Source organism: Varanus komodoensis, unplaced genomic scaffold (assembly GCF_004798865.1).
Source record: "Varanus komodoensis strain SLA01 unplaced genomic scaffold, ASM479886v1 scaffold1, whole genome shotgun sequence".
Taxonomy (NCBI): Eukaryota; Metazoa; Chordata; class Lepidosauria; order Squamata; family Varanidae; genus Varanus; species Varanus komodoensis.
Window position 1 is genome coordinate 77,403,221 of NW_025335268.1, and position 19,423 is coordinate 77,422,643.

Here is a 19,423-nt window from a genome sequence, read left to right on the forward strand (position 1 = left end):
GCAACTGAGAAGTTCCTTTCTTATAAAAACAGAAGGCAAGCTTGCTGATTGGACATGGTTCTGGAAAGGATATGACATCAGCCACATCCCTCACTTTGTTCTGTGTGCCTGAAATCATCTTGTACTTTTTAACTCCGTTAATGAAGAGGTGTTCTGTTAAGTTGGAATGCCAAGGCTTTTAAGCTATGGTGAACTTGTGGCTGGCACTTCAGCCCAGGTCTTGTGCAAAGTGTTCTTGACTTGCACAGAGACTTCTTAATACATGACTCATGGAACGTAGAGGGTTTTTTTTAACAGGCAGGATGGAATTTGAACTCTCATGATCTCAACTGTGAAGTAAAATAACAGTATTCTGACTGTCCAGTGTTGCGATGGACATGGAAGGAGCAAATGTGGATGCCAGCATATCCCAGGGATCAGAAGGCCAGTCTCATCCAATGTACCTCTCAAATCCATTGATGGGCGGTAAGTAATATAGTTGTGCCTACACTCTTTCACAGCGGAGGTAGCAAAGACCATAGAGTATATGCAACAAGAATTAGGTGTATTTATTTTTTCAAACAGTTAGAACATTTGTATACTACCCCTCATAATATATATCCCACCTTGGCATATATATTAGGAAGAGTGGTACACCGATATAAATTCCATAATTAATTTAATTTAATTATAAATAGAACATGGCATGATAAAATAAAAAAGCAATGATGGTGTTGTCCTAGTAACTTTCACTTGGGAGTTAGTGCTCTTTCACTCACTGGGACTTATTGCTTAGTAGATGTGGATTGTATTTTCTGTAAATTGCTTAAACAGAGTGAGCAACACAGTAAAGCTGTCATTGTAGGGACCGGCAAAAACAAAAACAACATGGGAGAATAGCAAGCAAGGTGTTATTTATCTGCCTCTTGACTTGTTTTGCAGCATGGGCACCAGATGTGAGCAAGTAGAATTGAGCTAGTTGGCATGAAACCACATTCTTCTGGGGTTGCTATTGTTTTGAGGGGGTATTTTTATAGAACACATGGTATTTGTGATGCTAAAAATGCTCTTTTTGCAAGAAATTTGTTTTTATCGTTAACTTATCTTCCCTGTGTGAAGCGTTCTAGGTATGCTTCATCTGCCCTATTTGCTTTAGCTAGTGCAGGACATTCTGGGTTATGCTTTCTGATGGTTGATGTAGAGTTTAAAGGGCAGGCATGTATGTGGCCGTCACACTAAAGAGCCTGTGGCAAAGACTAACACAGAAGGAGAAATGCTTTGTCTGTAAACAATTGGAGTTGCTTGCTGGACATACACTGAGAATTCATGATGGGCCTCAGTTGGTGCAGGACTGTTGCAATTTGGAAACACCCATCCTCCCGTTATAAAACCACTCAGAGCACCTGCCTCCTTTAGTTTCTTCAGCCTAGCAAAGATTTTGCATAGGCCTTCAGAAGATAGTACTACAAATGTTAAGCCTGCCTAAGGACCTCCTAGGGATGTTCTAGCCAGACAGTACATAATCTAAGCCAATTTCTCTTGTCATTTTTGCCATGGAAGAAGAAGTCCATAGAGACAGATAACTATTTTATTTTTCTCTTGACATTTCTGTTAATCATACGGAAAGATGTTGAATCTACCTGGATAAGATTTGAAGGCACTTGTATGGAGTAAAGTATGACATAGGGCTACATTTCTGAATTTTAAAAAGAAAGTTTTGACTTGGAGTACTGAAGAAATGTTGAAAGGGTGTGACCAAGTCTTTCTCTGATATGCAAGTGGTAACAGTAGAATATGGAAATGACTCCAAATTAAGCAAATTGTACAATGTTAGTTGACACATAAAGAATTAAGTTGCGTTTTAGAAAAGAGAGGTTTGACATTGAATAATATTGACTGGTTTAAGCTTAGTACTATGTCTGTTCTTTTAGCCAAGGGTATTATTGGCTAATAGCTGAGTTTAAATATTATGGAAACCTCTGAACAGTTTGTCTCTGCACCCAGTCCCAGGTTGTGTTTACACTTTCCTAACTTTGATCAGTTGCGTAACACTGCTCCACACAGTCCCACTCATGTAGCTGTCAGGACAGGGGAACAGCATTCTCACTGTCAGTCCACAAGCATGATCTACTTTTCTGAAGGACCACTTTGAGGAAGGAGTAAAGGTGATGGCCTGGGCCCCTCAACCGTATGTAACAATGGACTATTGACAAGTCCCTTGTCCCTAACTGATATCCTCTCAGCACTGTTGTTTCTATGCTGGAAATGAAGGTGACGTGTTCTTCCCCATGTGGTTAGATGTAGCTCTAGGCATAGGTTAGTTGATGATACCTGTAGCAATTAATTAGATTTGAATGCAAAGTCAGTCTTAATTAAAACAAACATCAATTTGATGTTCCCTGATGTAGTGCTGAAAATGAAGATTTATACATAGACTACAAATATGAAAAACCATCCATTGTAAACCATCCGAAGACATCTGTAATGGGATGGTATAGAAAAGTTTTAAATATAAATAAATAACAATATGTTGAACTGGTCGGAAGATTGCTTAGGTTGATTGCCCTTTTAAGATGATAACCATCTTAACCATTTTAGCCTTAATAGATTAAGGATCATCCGGATTAATCCATGGTTCAGGAAAAGTATATGTTTGAAAAGTAAATGGTTGAAGGAACAAGTGATGAAGTTATTTTAATTCTTTCCCAGGGGAAAAAATTGGGGCAATACTATAAGCTTTGCTGATTGGTATTTCCAATGAGTCCTTATTGCTGATTTGTATTTATCTTTGGTTAATTATCTTCGGTTAATTATCTCTGACAAAACATGGAAAATGAAGTTTCCTGAAGCAGATGGGTAGGACATTGTTTCATCTTTCTCATAAAACTGAGCAGAAAGCCAGCCACTATCATATGAATTTCAGTACGACATGTTTCAATTATTATTACATAGAGCGCCATCAGTGCTTTGGAGAGTTTACAGTGTGCATGCTAGGAAATTACTATCTAAAGCTTGAATATAGGGGGAAGTGACAGGGAAAAGGGAGGCAGGGATACACAAGGGAACAGCATGCACTACATTTTAATTGCATTTGCTTAGGTTTAGTTACAGGTGGAGTAATACTAAGGCAGTCTTCCACAACCAGATGTGAATGCCAACTCCTATCAGCCTCAGCCAGGATGACTAATGCTTGGAAATGCTGGGGGTTGTTTGTAGAATATCTGGAGGGCTCCAGGTAGCAGGACAGGGCAAGTAGAGGGTTATATGAAGTGGTTTGTGAGAAAGGGGGGTATTGAAGAGGGATCTGAATAAAGTAAAAGAAAGTGACATCATGCATAGGTTCTGGGAGTAAATTCCAAGTATAAAGGGCAGTGAGGGAGGAAAAGGGCATTTGAAGGGTGGGAACGCTTCAGATAGTGTAGGGCTGTGTAGCTGACAGAAGTAAGAACACAGGCCTCCATGCATCATGATATAATGGGAAAGATGGGGACCCAGGGCCATGCAGGTTTGGAACTGTATGCTGGATGCAGGAGTGGGCAGGAGGGGTTTAAGAAAATTGTCACATAATCGCAGTGACCATAAGCTCACTGGATTCAATAGATTTTGAAGCAGAGTACAGGACAGAGATGAGAGGACCAAGCTGAGATAAAAGAAGGCCAGAGAGGAGATGATGGCAAGAGTTAGGCTGAAATATGTTATGGGTATGGATAAGAGTTTTTGCAGAGGAAGGACCAGAAAGGGTTTCATTTACCCATGCATTTTTTTTGGTATTTTTACCCACACTTTTTTTTAATGTGGTGGATAGACTATGTTATGGGGAGAGGGCTACTCACCAGGACTAATTCACCTGGCACTACCTCATGTTCAAGAGTTTATCTCTGATGTTAAAGAGCACAAGAACTGGAGGGTTGTCTCCATATCCTCCCATGTGCACATTAAAGCCATGGGTGAAATCTGTCCAAATTAAGCATGTTTTAAGTTCCCCTGATTTAATTCCACTTTTTAAATGGAAATATTGGGAGTTTGCTTGGATTGTGCCTTTTTCACATGTTGATTCCAAGTCTGTGTGTTGTGGGGAAACCCTAAATGACCTAGATATAAAAGCAGCACGGCAAAAGGCAGACAAAGGGAAACAGACAGCAGGAGATTTTGCTGCATGAGGCAGAACAGCAAGTAACACCCACCCCAAGTCAAAGTGCACCCCTACCTGAGGCTGCCCAAGTTCTTTTTTATCACCTGAGGCAGAAAATCCCACAAACACCTCTTCCAGGGAGCGAAAATGCAAGCGTGAGATATTAAATACTTAAATCTTGCTTGGCCTTTCATGATAGGTGCAGTCAGCTGCCTGAGGCAGCTACCCCATTGTGTCTCATGGGAAGGCCAACCTTGGCAGACTGTGTTAAGAATTACTTTAAAATATTTAGCTGTCACCTTCTGTGTGACATTTTAGCTTTTTCTTGAATTTCATTGGCCTGAGATAAGGTTGACAGGACAGGTAATAACACACAATTACTTTTGTTTATGGATGCAGGAATGAAGGCACACAGAGATCCAGAACCTTTGGGAGCCCTTTTAGTCAGTGGGAGATTTATTGAACGACTTTTCAAAGCAACAAGTGTAGATAATGTCATTTAATTGCCTTCTTCTTCCCCAACTTATTTTCCTCTTCATGCAGATTTTGTTTCTGACTGGTCTCCTTTACATGATGCTTCTGTTCATGGGCGGCTCCTTGCTCTGAAGAAGCTCATCAATCAGGTATTGCAATATTACAGAGGTCAGCATTCTGTTAGCCTTCTTCATGAAACTTTTTCCTGAAGGTGCACTCCAATGATGTGGTAAGGTCGCAAGGGTTAGCTTGTACTTTCACCTCATGCCGTGCAGCGTCCAGTCTAAGAGGCAAACATTGTTGCCTGAGTTGAGCGAAAAGTGGAGCTGCAGAAGGAAGAGGCTATACTGTCTGCTCCGTGTGGGGAGAATGCTGGTTAGATCCACTGCCAACAAGGGGAACATTTCACAGAGACATTCTGAATGCTCCTGAATGTCCAAGCTGGAAAAGTATGACTTACAAACATGTGACAGAAGACTCTGCATGCATCCCATTAAGGGGGTTGCATTGAAGACAAAAGGAAGGACATGAGATAAGGGGTGCTTCCCTATTAATACTTCTCTCTGGAATTGCCACCCTGGGTTCCCTTTTAGAAATATCCACATAAACAGTGGATATTTTTTCCCATTGCGTTCCAGAGATTTTTGAATAGTCTTTCCATGTTTTTTCCCCCAGATCGAACTGCACTGGTCATTTGCCCCACTCACTGCAACAAATGGGTTGCTGACACGCGACATGCGATGCGTTACTATGACTGCTAACAGAAAGGAGGCCTCCCCTTGCAGAACCACGTGGCAGTTTGTCTCCCTCACTTCTGCATTTCACTTCAGGCAGGCGAGGAGTGGCTCTATGGCCTAGAAATAGGAGTTCTTTCTCCGTTATCTGACTGTTTCTGCCTCAATGTGTCATTTTCCAGCCTCTTGTTTCCAAAATGCATATTTACAGAGCTAAACAGACTGTTTCTTTAAATTTGGCAAAGAACTGCACCTGCATAGCTGTGCAAATGTGCACGATTGCTGTAATATCTGTGACGGTAGTTTGGTGTGACAGTTTAAATCAGTCTTTGAAGGAAAGAAGTGTGGAATACCTGTTCAAATCTTCCCATATATCCCTTCTCTCCACTGGCTCCTCTGAAAAATTACTAGGAAGCTGACATTTACATGTCCACTTGGAAGTAAGTCCCGTTGGGAAGCGGAAAGAAGAATGCTTGAGACATGGCAATTAGGGAATCATGGCAGAGGGGGCACTAGCTTTCCTGTTGGTTTGGTGGAGAGGTTGGAGAATGCTTTTTGCTGAATGTGGGGAAGAGAACAAACAGTGGATTTCTAGAAAAGGGAATGGATTAAAAGCCAGTATAGCTCCTGCTCCTTCCATGCTACAGTAAAGGAAAGCAAGGTATAGAAAGAGAGAAAGAAGAGGAGGAAGAAAGGATGCTGGAAAGGGAATCTGATGCATTTGTGTGTGAGTACGTGTGTGAGTCCAAGGATCTTTGACCATGTCAATCTGTTAGATCACCATAAGAGACCAGAGTGAAACTACTGACAAAACAACTCCACGCAGCTAAACCTTTGCACAAATGCACAGGTGTTTACCTGAGAAAAGGGTTTTCCCAGAAATGGCCCATAGGATCTTGGAAATGGTTCCTGCTTCCCTTGTCATTCTAACATTAGGCATCAGTGTATGCCACAGAATGTGCTGCTCGGTATTCATACAGCCCACATCATAGCACTTGCATTGAAATAAATACTGACGCAGCAGTGTCCCTGAAAACAAAGCAGGCTGCAGTGTAGTCTGCTTTGATCTGTTGCAATAAAATGTAATTTCAGCACCGGCCTGTTTAGTGTGGGAAGGCAAACATTATTAAAGCCTTTAAGGGTCCATGTGCCTTTAAATGGAATATTTCCCTTTTCCAAGTTATGCCCCTTTTATTTCTTTTTGATCTGGGCTGATAATCAGTGATCGGGGCTGATGATAAGCTTCTCTTGCCCCTTGGATTTCCACAATGGACATTCCTCTTCCTGCATGGGTGGGGAGGCATTTCCTCTCATTTTCATTTTTAATGGTGAAACTGCATTGAAAAACACAAAAGAGCCAATAATTAAAGGAAAGAAACAAAAAAAATCCGATAATAAAAGGAAATCAGTAATCAAAGCCTTGCCACTCCCAGAGAAAAGAAATGGACACGGGGGCAACTCAGAGAGGTTTTTCCAGCACAATTTATCACTGATCTTCCAAGCCCAGATCGGTGGGAAGCAATACAGCAGGCTGCAGCTGCAAACAGGGAGTTTTCAGTCGGCATCAGGAAGAACCTTTGCTGGATGGAATTCACTTGCGAGTGGTGATTATAGAAGGAACCTGGACATAGCAAATGGCATTGCTGGATGCAATTCCGGGTATATTGTGAGTTTTTCAATGGAGCCCTTGTCTGGGTGGGCACTATCTTTACGAGGTTTTGTTACCTGCAGTTTAGTAGCCCACAGTCTGCATCAGTCCCTTCTTTTGGCCACTGTAGGTTTTTGCAGCCACATGAAGAGATTGATCCACAACAGACTGTGTTTTGGTATATGTCCTGGTCCATCCCTCTGCCATTTGTTCTGTACTGCAGTACCCTTCCTACCTCTTGGACATGTGCATTAGTGAGTGTAACTCTCCTACATTTGCTGCCTTTCTGAGATAGATAGATAGATAGATAGATAGATAGATAGATAGATAGATAGATAAATATGGAAGCACAACATTTTAGAATTCCTTAGCATAGAAATATGGCACACATGTTCTGACTTCCTTCATGCTTTCCCAAAAACATGGCTGCTTGAAAGGTGCTGAGAGCAGGCTAAGCAGATGCCCACTTCCCGGTTTTATAAGAAGAAGGCCTTAGCCACAGAGGTTGGACAAGTCCCCAATGGATTCAAAAGACCCTGGCTTTCTATGAATCCGGCCCACAGATTTTGGGTTCTCCCAGGTTGTGCAAATTCCAAGGACTTGCAGTCCAGTCTTTCGTTCATTTTCTGTACTCATAGGGAAAAGTGCATATTGTACCCACAGACTAAACAGTGCAAATATGCATATGAATCTTAGGAGGTTTGTACACTTTTGATTTCAATAATGCAAAGAGTAAAGTAGCACAATTAAGTGGCTGCAAATTTTGCTTTGGAAAGTTCAAAGAAAATCACGCCAAGTTTTCTTCTAAAGGGACTGAGCAGATTTCCCACCTCTCCCCTTGGTAACTCTTTGCTCCACACAACTCAGGCTGCAAATATGGAGGCTCACACTCATCCAGGGTAGATCTTCCCTGCTTCCCCCACTCTGCATTTTGGCTGTCAAGGAAGTGCAGCTCACAGGGGGATGGGGTGGGGGGGAGGAGACTGGAATGGCAGAAAATTTCAGTTCTGGTGCAAAACTTGTTTCAGAAATAAATTGGCAAACGAAACCATCAGTGATGTGGCTGCTAATGTTTTGAAGAGCAGGAAGCAGCTGCAGAGCATGGCTCTGCAGCAGGAAATACATGGCAAGCAGTCAGGGAAGGAGGCACATCTCCAGCGTCCATCAACCTTTCCCAAGGAAAGCTCCTCTCAGCTGCTCCCATTCAATGCTTTCCTGCCCACACCATCAAATAAAATGTGCATCTGCTCAGCTGCTTCTTTTCTTAAAGGATATTCCACCTTAAGCAACAGGTCAGGAGGAATGATGGGCAAACATAGGAAGGTAGAGAAGAATGAATGGCATTGTCTTCTAAATTGACAAGGAAATGTGAATGAATGGGCCATAATGATTTTTTTCAATAAATCCTAGTCCTGAATAGCATTATGGAACCTTGGTTTTCATTCCACTTATCACTAACTACAGAAAAGCAATGGCTCAGTTGGGCTAAAGGTACTCTAGCTGGCAACTATTTCAGATGCTGTGCTGCAGTGTCAATGCAAGTGTACCAGAAATATTTTGAAAAGGGATTGTCCCCAAAATGCCTGATCCTGGTTATCATAGGATAATTCTTAAATAGTTTCAATCCTTTAAGAAAAAGGAGCACATACACGTTTGTATGAGTGATAGTCCCAGATTAGCAGCATGAAGTTCCCATATGTATATTTTCTCAGAGGAAAATGAGACTGTCTTACCTCAAAATTGCTTGCATACTCCTGATGGAACCTGAAATATTTCAAGCCTTTGAAAAGACACATCATTTTCCAAGAAGGGCTTCCCCCATTGTTCCAGTCAGCACAAACATTCCACCAACTTTATTTCAGAAAACAGGTATAAATGTATTGTGTAGTGCAATCCTAGGCATGTTTACTCATACATTACTCTAGCTGAATTCAATGGGATTGCTCCTTAGTAAGTTAAACCGAATTATTAGCGTCTACCTCTTCTTATTTTCCATTTCATAAATAGGGTGTTAACAAAAGGAGCAAATCTGGTTAGAAACACACACGTGCTTTATATCCTCCAACAAGTACATGCAGTTCCAAAGGCACAATGTTATAGGAAACTGCATCTGTATCCTGCACAGATAACATTGTTGAAAAAATACATATATGAGCAATTTCAGTTTTGGAATAACCTTTTGAATGAACCAAAATGTGACCCGATCATCATAGCAGCCTTTCACTTTAATGGGGCGAACAAAGTGATGATTAGATTTCCTAATTATGATTTGATAATGAAGAGTGAAATAGCAGTATTTTAAATCAATAATAAATAATCTTATTGGTGGATCCACAGCTTTAAGAATACAAAATATATCAGATTTGTAAAGCATTGCCTGGATCAGCCCCTAATTATAATTTCTATTATTACCAGGGTACAAATGTGAATCTTATGACAGCAGATTGTGTCTCTCCTCTCCATGAAGCCTGCCTAGGGGGACATTCAGCTTGTGCCAGTGTTTTACTAAAACATGGGGCCCATGTAAGTATTGAAAGATGTCCAAGATTTTGGTGCAGACAGGTAAAAAACTAGCTTGCCAAGGGGGGGCTCTAAAAGCTCAAGGAAGTGAGCAATGCTAATGACCTTTTCCAGCATTGTAAACCTATCTGACATTTCATTTTAAAACAGCCTTGTTTTCCAACAGGGCAGAGATGAATCACATATGAGTGAATATTCTGGAATTACATATAGTATATGTAATGTTCTACTTAGTTGGTGGGAGCGATTCCATTTCTAGAAGGAGCGGTGCCAAGGACTTAAATCTATTTGAAATCCATGCTCTAGGATCTTAGGGGCTTCTCTGCTTGAAGATTTGAACCTATTACTTTACTGAGGGTTCTGCTTCCCTCAGTAATGCTTTGAAGCATTAAAATTGGCTCCTTTACACATCATGCCCAACTGCTCCAGTTTTCTTTCACCACATTTCTTTCACCATTATACAACCACAAGGTGGGGATGTGTTCGAGAGGAATTGTGAAAACACATGCTGGCTAAATAGTACCACACTTCCCTCATTCTAAAAACTCCACAGAAATGAATGGGAGAGGCACTAGAGGGGATGATGTCATGTGAAGTATCTGAACGTTTCTGTAGGTGAGGAATCATGAGTGCACAATAAATGCATTGTATAAGAAGTCAGAGGTGTGTGGAAACAGTCTGATTTCTGAATTGTGAGCACTGATCATCTTCAGCAGCACTCTTTAACTACTTTCTCAGGACAGAATCTTAGCCCCAAAACAGGGCCAAGGTTCTAGCTTGTCCTAAATTTAAACTAATCTGCTCGTTTTTTTATTGGCTGAAGTATTATATCACTTATGCTAGTGAAATGGTGACTGATAAATATTTTATAGAATGTCCATTGTCTTCTATTAAAATGTTCCACCACTTAAAACAACAATGACAAAACTTAAAGTACATTGCTGGTTCTCTTCCTTTCAGGTAAACACAACCACTATTGACTGGAATACGCCTTTGTTCAATGCTTGTGTCAGTGGCAGCATAGACTGCCTGAACCTCTTGCTGCAACATGGAGCTAGTCCTCATGCAGCCTCTGACTTGGCATCACCTATCCATGAAGCTGCTAAGAGAGGTAAACCTGTCAGCAGGTGTGGCTTTATTTCACATTGATAAGAGAAGCAAGAAATTGGCAGTAGTTAATGCATTCATGTTATTTCCATTGTTTTTCTCAAAATCCTTGGAATCTCTATGTTTGTGGATCCCAAACAGTAGCATATTTTAGCATAAGCTCTTTCTCTCTGTCCAAGGATAGATACCAAGATTAACATTTATCATTTTTATTGCACTTCTCAGTTTACACTGAACTTCATAATTCTTATCCGGTGTATCTTAAGATCAGACATAGGGCACCGAGAGCTTCTTGCTATTTGGAATTCATGTCTCTTTTTTCTGCATCCCAGGCTAATGTGGTCTAGTTTGGATGTATTTGTTGGACTGTCTCCTGTGTTCATCTCAGGGAGTTGCAATGAGTCCCCGCTCTCTCTCATTTGAGGAAGAGAATGAAGTCACACTTTTTTAATTTGACTTTTAAAATTGTTGTTAGCTTTTTAGTGCTGTTTTTAATATTTTACCATGTTTTTATTTGACCATGTTTTTATGTTCTAAATGCTAAACCATGATGCTAAACCATCTTGGTTGGTCTTAGGAAGGTGTTAAAGAAATACAGTCCATTAATCAATGAAATGAAATGCAAACGACCGGAGTCTAGACTTCCATAGACTTCCATCCTTCACGTTTCTCACTTGTAGTCCCCACTCGCCAGTGTAGCCACAAGTAGGAATTCAGAAGTGTTTGCCACCAGTTTTGACTGCTCCATTATCTGAACCCAACCATCTATAATTAACTATAGGGGAAGCTATCTTCAAACCATAGTTTGCAAAGATGGCTTATTTTCACAACTCTAATTAAATTTGTGTTTGGAGGCATACTAAACTATGGTTTATCTAAAATGGAAGTGGATCCAATTTTCACTGCATACCTAAGCTGGAGGAGAAGGGGAAAGAAAAACATTCAAGCCAGGGGAAGAACAACATTTTCATAATTCTAAACCATATTTTAATGTTATAGGTCAATGCAGCCTCTATCTAATGACTTTTTAAGAGCAGGATCATGGTTTGTTTTATGTAGGGATGCCTGGAAAAGAAAATAGTGGTATAAAAACATACCACATGTAATTGATTCTTTACATGCAATATAGTTATATTTTATTGAATATATGCCTATATAATATAGGCCTATATAGTACATATATGGGATAATGATGTTTCTATTCTGCTTATTTCCAGTACTGGGATTCAAGGTGGCCTGCAGCATTAAAATCTTATACAATTAAACATTTAATAGAATTAGATCTAATGGAAATATGCCTGCCTGTTTGTTTAACCCCAAAAGCTTTGTGAGTTTTTTGTGTGTGGAATGTAATTTGTTTCTGCACCTCTTCAGCAGATCTTTTTGAGTGTGGTATGCATGATCTCAGATCAAAGTTTAACTCTAATGTTGACTTGAAAAAAATCATGCCATTGTTCAGCATGTGTGTGGGTTTCAATTTGATTTTTCAACAGTCTGTAATCCTTTAAAGGTCATACCAAGTGTGTGGAATCCCTCATATCCCATGGAGTCAATATAGATCACAACATAAAGCATCTTGGTACTCCACTCTATGTTGCATGTGAGAACCAACAGGTGGACTGTGCCAAAATATTACTTGAGTCAGGTAATTTTTTAAAATGGGTCCTTTATTTTATTTTATTTTATTTTATTTTATTTTATTTTATTTTATGTAGCTAAAAGAGAAATATCTATGTAGCTAAAAGGGAAATATTGACAAGCTTGGGAAAACCCCAAGGCTGCCAAGTAGTACAATTATTTGGAAAATTTAAAACTATATTGGGGAACACGTCCTATACAACCACAACTGAGCATGCTCAGTGGTCGCAGAATGTTGGTTGAATGGGTGGGGGGAACTGATGCGGGTAGAGAAATGGGTTAGCATTGAGGGTGGCACAGGAGCCTTGCTAGTATTTTTCCAAATGGGGAATCTCCAACTGGCAGTCTGAGGCTGGACAATCTAACCTCCTTCCCTGCATTCCTGCTAAATTTCCTTTACAGAAGGCACTTCACACAATATCTTTCCACAGGTTTTTCTAGGCCATGTTGAAGCCAGTCCTCCCCTTGCTTGCAGCCATGCAAATAAATAATACCATAGAGAGAAAACACCATGATGTAAGAATTCCTCGTGACGAGTTTGTAATGTATTAACAGATCCTTATGTAACTACTCATACCACAGCTAGTGGAATTAATAAGGATATCTTCTTCATGGGGCATGCACATACAACACCATCAACATTATGTCCTTTCTCAGCCTTGACCACCCAATTTGTTCCTTCTCTTGACATGCTCAGCAGTACAGAATGTACTATTCCTCGTGCTAGTTAGACAGCATTATGGGTTCCTTTTGATCTACTAGGAACACCCCTTTGCCTTATAGTGAAATCTGTACTGTCTTGTGAGTGATGAGAAATTCTGCAAAGGAGATTGTCTGGGTACACTTGCCAAGCAGAGCATCTCACGCCCAGTTAAAGTCCAGTGAGTGTCTTGATTTGGCAGGAGCCCAAACCCATGCTTCGCTGGAGCCCTGAACCAGGTTAAACTTGTCCAGTAAATTCCACAGTGGAACACATTAAATGATCAGTGTGCAAAAGTTCCTCATCTTCCTCTCACCGTTTTCTTTTTACTATAAGGTGAGAAGATAGAACCACCCCATGGGCAAGAGAGGCTCACATCTTTCCTATTTTCCCCATTCCTCAGTTTCCCCTGTGTGTGTGGTGGTCCCAGTCTAGATCTGGACCCTAGAATCAGGTGAGGATCAGCTGCACAATGGATTCCATTTGCACATAATTAACCTACTGTTTGCTGGGGTTTCATGGCTCCTCCATCCTCAAAATGAAACCTCTGGTTGGTCCTACCAGAGTTGCTGTGGACACCATGGGTTGTTCATGGGTTAATCACACCTGAAGTAAGCCTACAATTGGGTATTAGGTTTACTTGGGCTTAAGAGGTCAGAAGTCACATTTCTAGAAGGGTGGTGGTGTGCATGTGCTGCAGCAAATTGGGTTAATTAACCGATGATTTGCAAATGGAGCCTACTTTAGCCTTCAGAGATCCATCCAAGAATACCTACAGTGGGTGGCAGATTTTGTTTGTTTACTTAGTTCTAGATTCTGCTCATCTTATCTGAATATAGACTGTTGCTTAAAGCCACAATGCTTTGAGATCATCTATTTTATAAATTTAAAATTTTATAAAGTTAAAGCCTAGTTTGAAAATTATTTAACTTTCATGGCTTCCTGCAAAGAATCATGGGAACTGGTGCATGTAAAGAGGTTCAGCATTCTTTGTTGGCATCCTTTCTCACAAGTTCATTTTCCAAAATACCTTGTTGCACATCTCAGCATGTAAACAGACTTGAAGCCATTTCAGATCAAATGTATATCAAACTAATTAATCCCTATAGGAAGAGATTGTGGATGCTTCCAGATGAGGTCATTATTGTATCAGGACCCTGCAACATTCACTGAATTTGTGTGTGGGAAGAGGTGGGGGGGGGAATCCACTCATAAACATAATAATTTTCGACCTAGAACCTTCTGTGTTTTCCCACTGCTTCTTTGATCCTTTTCATTACCTTGGAAAACCCATTCAAGGAAAATCAGAATTGCTGAGCAAGGCCTTCTAATGGTAGCAGTTGGAGTCCTCTGTCTGGAAGCACTGTGTGTGATTCTGAAATGATCCTTAAAGTGACACAGATTATACAAGTGGGCAGGAGATAACAAAGATGATGGGGAACATCCAGTTCATGTTTGTTTTATTTTGTATTCTTTGTTTCAGGTGCAAGTGCAAATAGTGGGAAAAGTCTGGATTCCCCTCTCCACGTGGCTGCTCAAACCTCCAATGCTGACATGGTGCAATTGCTTATTGACTTTGGAGCAAACACTCGGGCCTTGAATGCTGAGGGCAAAAAACCAACAGAGCTGGCTCCACCAAACAGCAGACTACAGCAAATATTTCTGCAGAGAGAAGGTGCCCATTAACCTTTGTTTCATTCAAAATCAAAGCATGTAAAGAATCAGAAGCAAACTTTGCAAGGACTGTTTTTTCCCTCCATTCACATTGTTAACTGCCAATGCCAGTGCTTGTTATAGTGAGTTAAAATAACTCTCCTTGCAAATATCACCACTTGGTTATGACCACCAATGCCTCAGTGTGGGCTTGAAGTTATAACAGACTATGGGAATTCACATGGAGACTAATACACATCCAAGTGCATCTGTGTGGAATCTCGATCTTGGAAGGAGGTGGAACTATGTGCTCTCCTAACTCTGAAGCCTCTGTGATTAATATCATTACTATCCATGCATAAAACTATAGATTTGGTAATATGATGGACATATGGATTCAGTGGGAATGTGCTAAGAAGAAGAAAAACTTCCTTTACCTCCAGTAAGATACATCCTCATATATGTGAATGTTTTTTTCTGGGTGTGTACTCATTGGTAGTGGGTTCCCAGATGGTATATACTTATTCCCAACAAATGTACACCACCAAAATATACATGAACGATTTTCATACATTATGGTGCACATGTTGCAAATGATGTATGTAACAGTTTGGGTTTTTTTTGCAATAGTGTACACGTCATATATGACATGATCCACTGATTGCTATATACGTTTGTTTTGTGGCATTGATTATTTTAGCCAGTGCTGTTACATCAATGTATCATTCAATCCCCCAAACATAAATAAAATATTGTATATATAGCTTAGCCCTTGCTTTCTCTGTATTATTATAGTCTTGTCAAATGCTTTGTAGGCCATAAATGCAGATCTCACTGACAAAAGGATGTTAAAGCCTTTTTAAGACATACCTTATTTTTAAAAAATCATCTCATGGTTAGCCCCAAAAATAATGCAACTGAGAGAAATAGTGGATATGAGTCTCTGTGATCAGTTAAGTTCAATCTAATGAGGTTTTAGACTTCAGCATGACCATTTTGACTTTTCTCTAAACGGACATAAAATGCATTAATCAAGCCCTTATAAGTAAGCCATCAGTTTCTATATAGGATCCTGGGAATGGATTAGTTTAGGGGGTTTCAGAAACTGCTGCAGTTGGATATAGGATGATGCTGAGTTGCAGTTCTTGGGCAGTATCCAGAGCTGACAACATGTTCAGCTAGCAGAAATGACCACTAACACAGAGTAGGGCCGGCTCAACCCAGGAAACTAGCTATAATGACTGTTACTGGCATGAGACAAGTCAAATAGAGCTCCTTTCTGTGAGCTTCACTGACTGACTGACTGACTTATTTATTTAGAAAATTTCTATGCTGCCCCATTCACCGAAGCCTTGGGGCGGCTCACTAAACATTCCCATTCTGGAAGTGCAAGTTTTGACTAGCTTCCCTTTGTAATTCCTGCTAACTCAGCAGCATTGTTGGATGCTGTCCATAATTATGGAAATAATGTATGTTAAACCATTTGGACACTTGAAGTGTGCAATATCAATAGGTATGATGTTGGTATCTTTCCGATTTTCTTTGGAAAGATTCAGAATGGTCACAATCAGAGTAGATGTAATATTTGAATTTGGGAAAGCAATTTCCCCCATGTATGCTGGACAGTGCCCACAGAAATGGATTTGGCCTTCTCTGTAGCAATAGGTATGCATGAATCATGGAAAGCCTTTCTACTTGATACATGCATTATGCTCTTGTGAATCTTCACTTATGTTATTTTGTGGGTGCTTTACTTGTCAAAGAGTATCATCCTCCAGGGCATCTCCTGTTCTTTGCAACCATCTCTGTGGCTTTTTGGGAGGTGGGGTGTAATCTGGTATTATTGGAAATGGCAGCATGAAACCCTCCTGTATTTGCAATTCTGCTACACCACAATAACCCCTAGTGGCTATATAATGAACCACACAGAAATATAGAAAAAGAAAATCCTTGGAAATATGTCTAAAGGAACCTATCTTAATCGGGCATAGAATCCAGATTCAGAAGCTTATGGCACATTAAAAGTCTCCTGTAGAAAAGCCCCTGGCCCGCTTAGTGCGGTGCTCCTGCTCTCTGCTTGAAGCCTGTTACAATATGGGTTGTGCATGTTTTGTGTGCGAAGTGGAATGTGTCGGCCAGGCTCTACCTTGCCATTAGGAATGGCTCTGATCTACTTTGTGTCAGGGCAGAGAAACTGCAACGACTGATACAAATGAGAGGTCAGTCCTTTGGTGGCACATTACAGGCGTTTATGGTGTTGTTTTTTCAGAGTTAATGGCCATGTAGCAATAGCTTTTATAATTGAGTTATATTTATATATTACATTTTTATTCTACCCTATAGCCCTGCAGGACAGTGAACCTATAGCAGTAAAATATACACCAGAACTTGGCGGAAATCTGATATCCTTGTTTGCCCTCCCTAATATTTTTATACTGTGTTTTGTCCACTTGTCACAAAGAATTATGATTTTGCGCTTCAACAATATGTCCAGATTAGGATGGCTGAACAGAAGAATTTCCAAGGTTGGTGTGCTTTGAAGCTTTCAGAGGCCTTGGGAGAGCCGAGACCTCAAAGCTGTTTTGTTTAAATGTAGCTACTCTGGGCTACAGAAGATAAAAGGTGGCCTTGTTATTCAGAAGTTTGAGTCCTGTGGAAAACTGATACTAAGTCAATAATTACTTGCTTATTTCTTTGCTATTTTTCCCTTCAGGGCCTCTCTCCTTGATGCAGTTATGCCGTCTGAATATACGGAGGTACATGGGATTCAAACAGCAACAGAGGATAAGTGAACTTCTGTTACCAGATGAGCTGAAACGGTTTCTTCTGTACCTTTAAATATTTTGTACTTTCTGTTGGATTATTAAAGTGTTCTTATGTGTATTTATATAGTTTTCAATACAAACCTCAGAACAGCTCTTTCCATGAGTCCAGTCTCCTAGAATTATACATCTCTGTGTTTTTTTCTTTATAAACTTCTCAACAGAATCACCATGGGTGAGAATATGAGGTCTCCAAAGTAATTTAGTACTGGGGAGATACTGTCATTCCTTGGCCAAAATGTGACCAAAATGCTCTGCTTGATCATGAGACAAAGAATTAACATTTCTACAATGAGGGAGCTGCTGAAAAGGAAATGGAAAAGTAAAGCCAAGAGGGGCAAATCTGTCCAAAAGCCTTGAGGGTTACTATTAAATCACAATAATAGAAAAGCTCAGCTATTTTTCTTTTTTATGCAATTTCTGCAGAAAAAAATATTTAATTCAACTGCTGTGCAATTTGTGCAATTTCAGGGATTTGAAGCCTTCACTGGGACAATGCCTGGTGGGAGTCTGCTGCCAAAGGCAGTGGGTGCCAGCCCTGGATATTGTCCAGAAGGGACTCCAAGTACAGTCTCCCATCTTGGTTTTTCTTGACAGCTGTTGGAAGGCAAACTGCAAAGAAAAAAAACAAAGGCATAAAGAATCTTTGGGGTGATATGCACCCTCCTAGCAGCAACTTCATGTTTGTCCCTCCACTTTAGTTCCTTCTGCGTATATGTTTAACACTATGTCCTGACTAAAGGCACAAGAAAGTGCAAAAGTCCATTCTCCCCACTGATTCTAGAGGAAAAGTAGTTAGCTGTCAAAATCCGGCTCTCTTTAAAAACGGGATTTTTTAGTGAGAGATGGATGTTTTTGACTGAGATATCTTTGTGTACATCTCTGGGAAAATATTTTGGAGATTTTTTGGGCAATGTCCAGGGTTGATACCTGCTGCCCCTTGGCAGCAGGCAACCCCTATGCATTCTCCCAAACAAGGCTTCAAATTCCTACCCTTGCACAGCTGCAGTCATGCAAATACAGTTAAAATGATAGTTTTTCTATACACTTTTTATGCATTTTTGGGTAAAATTACAGGAAACAGCACCAAAAGGATATCTCAAGGAATGGGCATAGAAATAAAAAATGTGGTTCAGTAAGCAAGTGCAAAATAATTCACCCTGCAGCAAAAAATCTCAATTTCACTTATTGGATTAATTAGGAAAGAGATCTTGGAATTATGGTGGATAGCTCCATGAGAATGTCATCCTAGTCTGCAGCTTCTGTGAAAAAAGTCGAGATGCATGTTAGAGATCGTTAGGATAAAGTGAGAAGATCATAAAGGCCTTATTCAAATCCCTGGCATGAACACACTTGGAATACTTTGTATAATTCTGGTTTTCATACCTCAAAAAGATGTTTTAGATAAATATTTTTCAAAATCCTTCAGGAAATGACAGTAAAAATGATTAAGAGGCCAGCTCTCTTGTGAAGAAAGACTGCATAGTTTTATTTAGCTTACAAAAGAGAGTAAGGAGAGGGCATGATAAAGGTGCACAAAGGAATAGTTCTAACAATACTATGATCTGCAATGATCCAGTGGAGCTAAAAATGGGAGAATTAGGAAAGACAAAGCAAGTACTTTATGCATAAAGTTACTAAATTTGGTACATAAAGATACAGTGACGGCTGCCAACTTGGATAGTTTTAAAATGGAATTAGAAAAATTCCCGGAAAATGACTGCTAGTCATAGTGATTAAAAACTACCTCGAGTATGCTAGTTGCTGGGGAACATGAGCAGGAGGGTGAAGTTCTGTGCTTGTCCTGCTTGTGGACTTCCCAGAGGCATATCTTTGTCAACTGTGAGAGCAAAATACTGGCAGGTGTGCTGCGAGTTTTTCCTTTTTAAACATGCATAAGATTGCATCCTTATAGTCTTATTGCCAGTGCTCAGATTTTATTTTTAATTCTGGATTCTGTACAATTTCTGGCTTTATAAGAAGTATTCAGCAGATTTCTTTAAAGTGAAGAAGCAG

General features: G+C 40.1%; 1 protein-coding gene across 4 annotated transcripts; it reads left to right on the forward strand.

The window, feature by feature from the left end:
- Positions 1-19,001, forward strand: ASB9 (ankyrin repeat and SOCS box containing 9). Of its 4 annotated transcripts, none has more exons than XM_044430258.1 (7): positions 1-465; positions 4,655-4,734; positions 9,383-9,490; positions 10,448-10,598; positions 12,105-12,239; positions 14,416-14,607; positions 17,299-19,001. In XM_044430258.1, the coding sequence occupies exons 1-7, from the start codon at positions 372-374 to the stop codon at positions 17,421-17,423; spliced, it is 885 nt and encodes a 294-aa protein (XP_044286193.1). In that variant the 5' UTR covers positions 1-371; the 3' UTR covers positions 17,424-19,001. The 4 variants fall into 4 exon arrangements, with proteins under 4 accessions (XP_044286193.1, XP_044286209.1, XP_044286200.1 ...); XM_044430274.1 differs by lacking the exon at positions 1-465 and adding an exon at positions 2,192-2,295; XM_044430250.1 differs by lacking the exons at positions 1-465; positions 4,655-4,734 and adding an exon at positions 4,835-7,221.
- Positions 19,002-19,423: the final 422 nt, after the last annotated feature.